The sequence below is a fragment of the Curcuma longa genome, chromosome 10, assembly GCF_044706935.1.
Source record: "Curcuma longa cultivar G26 ecotype Majalengka, Jawa Barat chromosome 10, ITB_CL_G26_1.1, whole genome shotgun sequence".
NCBI classification, from domain to species: Eukaryota; Viridiplantae; Streptophyta; class Magnoliopsida; order Zingiberales; family Zingiberaceae; genus Curcuma; species Curcuma longa.
Window position 1 is genome coordinate 1,217,551 of NC_133870.1, and position 10,143 is coordinate 1,227,693.

The 10,143-nt window shown below is 34.0% G+C and overlaps 1 protein-coding gene across 2 annotated transcripts; it reads right to left on the bottom strand.

Moving 5' to 3' along the window:
• Window positions 1-234: 234 nt before the first annotated feature.
• Window positions 235-8,753, bottom strand: LOC141836721 (uncharacterized; the record flags this gene model as incomplete). Of its 2 annotated transcripts, none has more annotated exon segments than XM_074724235.1 (5): window positions 235-280; window positions 353-586; window positions 699-758; window positions 3,368-3,585; window positions 8,645-8,753. In XM_074724235.1, coding segments are annotated over 5 exon segments (622 nt in total), but the record flags the coding sequence as incomplete, so codon positions are not given.
• Window positions 8,754-10,143: the final 1,390 nt, after the last annotated feature.

Below are 10,143 nucleotides of genomic sequence, written 5' to 3' on the forward strand. Positions count from 1 at the left end.
TACAATTATTGAGGAAAGGTAGAGGATCCAAGTCAATCAATCAATACTCTGAGGAGTCCGAAGTCCTAGGATCGCTTCACATCCATTGTCACAGTCGTTTCCTTTCTCCGAATTTAGGATTAAGTACTCTAGAGTGCTCCCTTCTCCCCCACAACAACTCATGCTCATTTTCTCTCCCACCTTTTTGTGCTAAATCTAGTAAGTAATTCCACGGTCCCTGTGGATCGATATCTTGTAATTTATTTCCTTTAATGGTTCTGCATCTTCTAAAAACTCCAACCTGCATAACATAAATATAAAAAGGCCATCAACAGAGGATTTAAAATGAGTTACAAATTACAGAAACAGTTACATGTGGTGATGGTAGGATCACTAATCCTTCGTCAGGCGCTGTATCAACAATTCTCTGGTTGCTACTGATTGTAGATTTAGTTTCTGAGACTGCTAAGGAGGTTGTAGCAACAGATCCATTTGTGTCTAGAATTTGATTAGTCGTGTTAGCCGGGACTGAAGGGTATCCTGGAACTAATTGAGGTATATTTTTCTCCACCAAGTTCCTTTTGACATATAGTTGAAGACCTGCAAGCTAATGAGAGGGCACAGTAATCAGAGCGTAGGATGAATACAGCCTGTATTTTTAAACCATTTTCTTAGGAAGAGAGGATAATAGAAACAAGCTTTTGATTCTGATGCCTTACATCCATTTTAAATTCTGCAATAGAAGTTGTATCGCATATGGTCGTGAGCAAGGATTCCACCTGCTAAAATGAAAGGTGATACTTGGAGAGTTTAACATGAATAAAACTTCTATATCAACATACAGTTAATTCTACCTAATACAAACAAGAGTAGTAAAATAAATTACATGATTAACATGCTCAAAAGAAATAGCAGAACCAAAATCAGACAAATAATTTAGGCATTTCTGATAAGTGAGTAAAGTGTTCCAACACGCATTAGGCTGGTACTTATATTTTCTTGACTTCTATAACTGCTAAAAGAAACAAAATACTTACTCCTAGTGAATCAGAATGGACTTTCTTTAATTAATTTTGATTCAAATCAGAAATTTCTGAGCCACTGTCTGATGATTTAAACAAATAGAAACATATCAGTACATATGCATAATATTATTTACATGTTAGAAAGTATGATCAACTGAAAAATTCTAATTAATGAAGTCAATCAATCAAAATGGATGGCTAAAAAATTTAAAATATTATAATGATCAATGGAAGTTATATCAGATTTGAACAATTTAAATCATGAATGCTCAAATCAATTTACCAGAAAAATTCTCATTTGTTACACAAAATATTAGATGTAATCACAGTTTCAATTGTTGGTCGATATGGGTTAGTAGGACGACATGCATTTTTAGCATTGACAGACACAAATACTGTCTACAAGAGTAATTGTCATTCTACTTTTGCAGGCACAATTTCACTTTTACCAACTGTTATTGGACCTGTCTTCGCCAATACCATTTGGAACCAACTGAGATGGGACAATTTACTTCTGATGACTCATCATTGGGGTCTATCTTCCACTCACATCAAGGAGATGACACACCATAAAAAAGAGAGGTAGGGGAAGCACCAAAGGGAGCACTAGACATAGCAATGAGTGATCCTAGAGTTAGAGTAATCGAGATGTATCTATATTTATGGATATATCCTATACCTATGCTTTTTCAAATTCTAGTTCTATTAGTTCAAATCCAACTCCTAATATTAACCGAGATATATTTACGGATATATAAAGAAGTCAGTTCCGATACTAAATATCTAAAAGAGCATTATTTCATCTACTCTTGGAAATTAACCAGTGAATCTCGCCAGGATGCTAGAAAAATCAATGCTCTCATACAATACATGATACTATTTAATTAATTTAGTATTAATGAGGTAATATGATTAGCTGAGATGTTTACTGGTTTTGTTCTAAAATTTTATTTCAATTGCCTCTTTTTACTACAAGTTTATATTTAGAAGTAAACAAGCTAACTAAAAGATAAGTGGAAGACAATTGTATAAGTAATACTCATTTTAGCTAATCAACACGCTTTGAAGTATGCCAATGACAGGCTAAAATTTTTATCATTCCAATTGTAGATCAAAACTTTGACATGGAAAAATGTTTTAAAAGTTTAAACCTTTTTTGTATATCTCTATAATTTGGTGTTGTTTCGTAATACCATGTGATCATTATGACAAATACAAATATCAAGCTCTAAAATGTAGTAATGATAAAATCATTCGAAACTTGAACAAAGATGCTAAACTTACATTTAATCAAAGCATTTGACATACTCTAGAGGGAACAAAGTGCATCATAGAAAGCAGAAAATCAAATGTACATGGTATGAAAATGTTGATGACCTGAACAAAATTTAATAGATTGGTTATCTGCATACGCTTTACCAGGGAAAATGTTAGCAGTTAAAGAGTCCTGCAGACATTTTCTTCAGTATCAGGAAATGATATATGCATAGAAGGCACATCTAAACAAAATTAAAAATGAAGTTGGATGTTGGTGATAAGGTAAGTTCTGGAGAACACTTGCTCATAAAGATATCTTTTTAATGGAAAAATATTGTCCAAATGGTAGAATCTCTTTTACACAATTCTGGATGCAAGTATTTGTATTCAAATCCATTTGTGCAAAGATTCCTACGAGTGTGGATTTCTTTTCTTAGCAAATGGGTTAAGATATATTGATGAATCAAAAAGAAAAGAATAGATACATAGATACTCCATAATTTTTTTTAAAAAAAGAAAAAGCATCCAACCACTTCTCTAATATATAATATAGCTCGAGCAAAATTCTAAATAATTTTTCAGGTCATTGGCTCTCAGCTCATTTATTACCCTTTAATTGGAAACTTTAGTCCAAAGTTAAGCTACAGAACTTTGTTTCAAAATCCAAATAAAAGATAACTTGACCTTACTTTACATAAGAAATATCTGGAGAACTCCAAAAGTGAATGTATCAAATAAATCTAAGAAACAAAGACGTGATTAGAGCAGTTTTTTTCCTTGAGGGATTCAACTTGCACCTAACCTTCAGATTTTGAACCATAATAAATTACAAAACTTTGATATAACTGGTCCATATCAACAGTCAACTAAATTAAACCACAACAATTTGAGGGCACACAGTCTTCCTCAAAGAAAGGAAAATAAAAGGTAATTATATTCATATAAAAGAATTGAACATTTGAAAGCCAATACAAGACAATATTGTACTTTATTTATTGTATACTGAAACAACTTTCCTACACTTTCATTGATAAAGGCCTAAATTATCAAACTGACAGTAAATGATAACCCAAAAGAAAATTTGTACAAACAATGTACATACTTACAGAATTTGAGCTACATCTCACAAGTGAATTTAATAGTCTCCCATTCAGCTTTAAGAAACTCGCAAGTGATGATTCATTCCTTTTCTGAGTCAATTCAGAGCTAAACATTATCTCTGATCCATATGTCTTACGAGTAAATACTCCAGTAAATCTCAACTTTCTTTGTCTGGATGAATTGAACTTAACAAACTTGATATTTGAAGCACACACTTGGCTGTCTGAAAGCATAAAGACATTGGATGCAGGCAAATCAAATTCCTTCATCAAACATAAATAAATAAGGAAACACAATGCAAGCTTAGACAATTAGGATGGCTATAAGTCTACAATAAGTGTTAGGATGGATTATAGATGTTTTGGAGAACTAGAGGAGTAATAACACTTGGCCTGAAACAAATACCTTTTCTCTTACGAAAACTTTGCAAGGTCACAAAAATGAACAAGTGCAGCGAAAATATAAATCAAACAAAGCAATCAACAATTCAAATTGTGTAAACAATAGAGCTTTAAGGTAAAGATTTTAGCTCACGCAAAAATAAGGCTATAAATTAAACAAGAGAGCACAAGAATATAGGAATTTAAACACTTTTCGCTAACCATGATAAGCTCCCCTTGCCCCTTTATATATATCACTCCTTTATATATATCTTCCAAAGTACCTTCATACAAGCTTCATCTGGAATCCAGTCAACTTAAAAGGCAACAAGTACTTAGTCTACTCAACCTTTTCCCAGTAAGCTAGTGTTTCAATTAGACATCTGAAGGTTTTATCATTGTCTTCAAGATCTACAATCTTATTCTAACTTTTGTCATAGATTTAGTCGATTGCCCAATTGAGCAAACTCTTGTCAATTGATTACTTAGTCACCTGCACTCCAAACAATCAACTGAACACATTAATCAACTAGACTTGACCTTCAGTCTACTAGATCATCAACGAAACTCCTGTCATGGTTAGGTCCTCGCCTACATGAAAGTACATTTCTACCCTAAACTATAGGTAGGTCACTTGACTCTCACATCTTACTAAGAGTTTCCCTATTGCAGTATTACATTCCCCAAGAGTCTATCCCCAAACAAATACTCGACCTTTAGATGCACCAAGCTCTCAGCTTGTTCTACGTCTCATCCTTTGCTAGGTCACCTACATATTCGACCTCTTGTGGTTCTCGTTAAAGCTGTTGACCCAACTCAATGCTCCTCATGGTGTGGTCCCTTGGATGTCCCATACCATCCTTCTCCAATCTCTAGCATGTTGAGGATTGATGTAGATGTGATCGAAGGCTAGGGGGTGAATAACACTTAACCTAAAATATAACTTTCTCTTACAAAAACAAAAATAAGTGCAACAGGTATAAAAATGATAAAAGAAAGCAAAAGCTCTAACAAGAATGGTTTACATGGTTTAGAATCTTCAATTTCCACTCCACGGCTTATAGAGTCTTAAGGTGAGTCACCCCTCATAAACTCACTATACCTTTTCCTTCTCGGATCCTTTTGGAGGCGAAGAAAGCTCATAAAAAACACCATATACGAGATATGAAAGTCTTAAAGGTATAAGTATAGTCCTTAAGCTCTAAATTTAAAAAGCATAAAAGAAGTAAAACAAGAGAAAATAAAGTTGTGGAATGACTAACAATGATAGCCTTATTGTTGGTTCTATTTAAGTGCTCCTTGTCTCTCCTTTATAGCCCTTCAAATAGTCATGGATAAGATTCAATAGTTGTTCTATATTAATTCCAATTAACTCACTTAAATCGCCAAACCAATCGATTTAAACTTGAATCATTGAATTGATATTTGCTAGACTCGTTGGCAATTTAATTGACTGAAATCCATTTCAATGGACTCAAGTCCCAATAGACTACTAAACCAAATAAGAATCTCTTCAAATAGTTTTTTCTCAAATTCAAATAGTAACTCAATTGACAGCCAAATCAACTAAGCAACATTAATTGACTACCAAGTCGACTAAGCTCGAACACAAACTAGATAGAAACATTTTGCTCGTAGCAACCTTAGTTAACTCCCTAATTGACAACCCATAAGTCAACTAAAGTATCGACTAGAGTGGAAGAGTCAAAGTCAAAAAGAGGATTCCTCACTTCTCTCTCATTCAAAATTGTGCATGAGACTTTCATCTACAACTCTGAAATATATTATTTCATGGTCAAGTTTTACATAAGTAAAAATCTTCTAAAATCTCAAAGTACATGTCACTCGACTTTGAGAACTTAAGAGCTTTTCATCCACAACTTGACTTCGCCAAGGTTACCTCTTGCTAGGTTTCTCGCCCCTCAAATGCACTAAGCCCACGGCTTGCTCTATATGTCATTCTTCACGCTTTGCCTACTTAATTCACCTCCTTCCGACTATCACCAACACTACCACCTCGATGGTTCTTGTCCTGTGGTCCATCAAATATCCTATTCCATCCTTCTTTGATTTCTAGCAAACCTCATGTCATCGAACTACACAAAAACACAAGCTCCACGAGATTCGTGTGTGTTTATCCAAGTCCCTAAACAATTTATTGCACACATCAACAAACAAACCTAACTTAATCGCTTTGCCAAACACCTAAAAATAATACAATCGAGCACAACCACTTAGGGCAGTAGACCTTTGAACCATCAAACCAAAACCCTCTTAGTCATGCCAAATTAAGCTCCGCAAGCTTCATGCATATTCTACCAAGTCCTGCAAACTCTATGCACACATCAACAACAAACCTAATTTAGATCCTTTATTAGACACATGAAAATAATAGGGTCAAACACAACTACTTAGTCAATGATTGCTCAAAAGTCCTATAAACCCTCAAACCAAAACCCTCTTCATGCACTAAAATAAGTTCTGCAAGCTTCATGTTCATTCTACTAAGTCCCTAGAAACTTTATGGACATATCAATACCACAGACAATCCTAAGCTAACACTTTACCAAACACATCAACACATGTAAGTCGAACACAACCATTTAGTATACGATTGCACTAACAAAAGTATATGTAGGAAAGATGGAAAATGGTAAACCTTCTTTTCAATAAGTAAACTAAAAAAACCAAAATCTAATTGGAAAATAATTATGTCATTAAGCACAATTTTATAGGAAAAACTTTGCCTCCTTGTAGCTTCGTTGTAACATTTTATATATTCTAAATATCTCATTCATATTTCAAATCAAATCATTCAATTTCCATATAAGAAACCATGATTCATTATGTCTGACAATATACGATACTACAAATTCAAGTTAATTTATAATATGGTGAATCAAATAGCTTCTGCCATCTTCTACTTTAATTTTGTCAACCTTCCAACATATTCTATCCAAGTTCAATGAAAACTTGATATATGTATGCAAACATCTCCTGCATAGATAGAATATACATGCCTAAGTATGAGTGCAATTTTCTTATAATTTTATATTGTGTTTTACTCGTGTAGAATTTAATGTTGTACCATGGTTTTTATTCATGTAAAAGTTGGGTAACAATTTAAATATTCTAGATTTGAGGCTTGTCTAAGCCTTTTCCGATCTCCTTGAGGTCGCAAATGGATTCATAGGAATGCATAATAGGGCTTGAGTTTAGGTATAAATCAAGATCGAATTAGGGCCAAATCGCTTAATATGGGTGAACCAGTTGGGTCAATTAAACCAAATGAAGGTTTTTAAAATAGGTAAAATTAGAAAAACCAAGATTCAATCATAATGGGTAAAATTAGAATAACTAGCTTTTATGTGAAAGCATGAACAAACAATGTTAGTGATTTAAAATTTTCTCTTTCCTTTAATAGCTCACCTTGATGCCTTATGTTGGATACACAACCTAGGATCCATACCTATCTTGGAACCATAATCACCTTCGAGCCATAAATAGCTCCTCTTAATTTCTTGGACTCCCCAAAGATTCAATTGGGTTTTCCATCATTACAAATATTTTCCATCTCTAGGATTTATATAATATTCTCCCATAAACCTAACAATTTTTAGAAAATACATCCTCATTTTCTTCAAAAAGCTCTCTACTTGATTCTCTTGGACATAAAGGCAATTCAGTGAATTTACTCCTTTTGAGTTGTGCCAACAGGAGAAATGAGTTGTTGGAAATCTAGGAGTTGTTTCTAGATACTTGCACGAAGGGCTTAATCAAACTCTAATGACAACACCATTGGCATGCCTAGGCTAAGATTTTTTTTATTTTCTTTTTTTATTTATACTTTATGTAATTTTACATTGTCTAATGCCATTGAATACTTATTTCACCTTTACATTCTTAGAAGTCTAAGTGCTAGAAGATTTATTTCCATATAGTCGACATAGACCTCATAAATAGGACAGAACAACATAAACTCAAAGAAGATGAAGATCTTGGAGTAACTAAAATTTCCTAAGTGAATAATAAACAACCAAAACCACAGAAAACTAACAGAAGAAAGAAAAAAAATCTAGATAACCAGAAAGATCATGGTAACATAACTGATAAACTTACATGATTTGAATGATTTCTGAAACCAACTTATAATTCGCGATACAAGGAAGTGAAGAAAAGGAAGCAAGGAAAGATAAAAGCAAAAAAGGGAAATAAGGGTAAATTATCTTTAGATATAGATGAGAACAGAGCATAATCAATTACCAATTTTTTAAAGAAGGAATACTTCTCGAATCCTTTGCCAAACACAAGTTGAATCCGTTATAATGCAAGAAGCAATTAGATCAGAAAATCTTCCCTTTTGTTTGCATGGGAAACTTGAAACTGTAGTTTCGGGAGTCAAGATGTACCAGAGAGTTCTTGGAAAAATATGAAATTTTTTGTACAATCGACTTTAAAAAATATTACAAAAAGCAAAGATCTGACGGGAGTTGCTGAGTTCGGATAGAAACCTCAAGAAACAAAAGCCACTCGAGATTTCTCTAGAGAAATCGGATATTTTCCTCAAAAAGAGTAGGGGCGGCCCCTAAGTTATTTTCGTGGAAAAGAAACAACATAGAGGATTGTATTTGGTTAAGGTTTTAAGAGAGCTTTTATCAAAGGTTGACAGTGAGTAGCATGGCGTCTAATTCTTTTTTCTTCTTCCGGGAAATGAGGAGGAAGAATAGCATTATGCTTAGCCATATAAGCGAGAAAAGTTGCACATTAACGCGTATGACTAACTGTAAAGAATTTGCTAAGTTTTCGCAGATTTTGACACGAAAGCCAGTAAAAGAGAAGAGGAATGAGCAATCGATAGAAAATGAAGAGGAGAAGCGGAAATAAGAAAACAGAGAGACTGACCTCCGGTCATCAATTGCGCTCCGGCGAGGAGCAGAGGATGCAGCCAAAGGGCAGCGGCCACCATGATGTCTGCTCCCTCCGGTCTCAAGATAAGAGCGTATGGAGAACAATGGAGGACGTGGCCTACAATAATATCAACATTCCGGCTACTCAAGAACTAAAATAGAAAAAGTTGGGAAATAAAAGAACCTTCGACATAGTAGATAAAAATACACATAAAAGTTTTGGACCAATTGCCACCATTTCGAAGACAAATATAACGACAATTTCGTATAATTAGGATACATAATCTTGAAAAAAAATGTATGGTCTTTAAAAAATAAATTCTAATTACCTCTTATAATAAATAATTTGTCGCACTTAAAGACAACTAAAATGGTCATTTTTTCAATTAATTTATCTTGAGTTAATTAGTGAAATTTTCAAGAGTACACATAATTTTTTTCTTTATTGAATAATTATGATCTCTGTGATCTGCATCAAACAATTTCAGATTTGAGTAAAAAAAAATATAAAGGACCTATATTTTTTTTTGTAAGACATGAAGCAGAATTTTATTTTCGTCATAGAGGGGACTTTGCTTTCTTAAATACTCTAAATAAAAACATAGCTATTGCTTGGAACCACCAGCCCCACCGTGTGTGGAACCCGCTGACAAGGAGCGTATAAGACTCTCATTGCAGAAGATGCTCCGGCAATGAATGAGGCCACGAGGGTCAAGGACGTTGTGCAACGCAGTGGAGTAGGTCGTAGGCACCTAGAACACGTTGAGATGGCAAGGAGTGCTAGCATCGAAGCAAAGCTAAGGTTTGCCCTTCTTGTTCGATGTTGAAGTAGCAGCATGGGTGGTTCGGCCAACAAGGGAATAGCGAAAGATCAAATCTTACTAGAAACGGTTGAAAATGAAGTAGGAGGTATAGATGTGATTTTAGGCGAGGTCGCTGGCCTAAAGGCAAGTGACATCATCGATGATGACTAGGTTAGAGTTGAAGCAGATGATATGATAAACAGAGCAAGGGAAAATGTCAGCCAGGTAGATTAAAAGGGTTGTTGATCAAGGCAGTCACATATCGATAATGAGATGTGGTTCCGGAACATAATTCAGTTGGACGACGTTATTAAAATAGACAGAGAGTGGAAACCAAGATAATATTCTCTTCCGTCGTAACCAACTATAATTTCTTAATTTACTTCTTCATAAATAAGGCCGCAGATAAATTTCATCTTTTGTTAGACATGACAACGGAGAGAACCATGCCTCAGATGTTAGATCATAAATAAAATAATGTAAAAATAAAGATAAACACACAATTCGATAATAATATAGTTTAGCAGCCCTTTAGCTTTCGCTCAACAATTTATAATTTATCGGTTCGAAATCTCATTATTATTATTTTTTCTCGGAAACACAGAGAAACCACACCTATTACACATAGCAAATACAAAATGAATAAAAATACAAATAAAAATGAAATAATGCAAGTAAATGAATTGCAAAT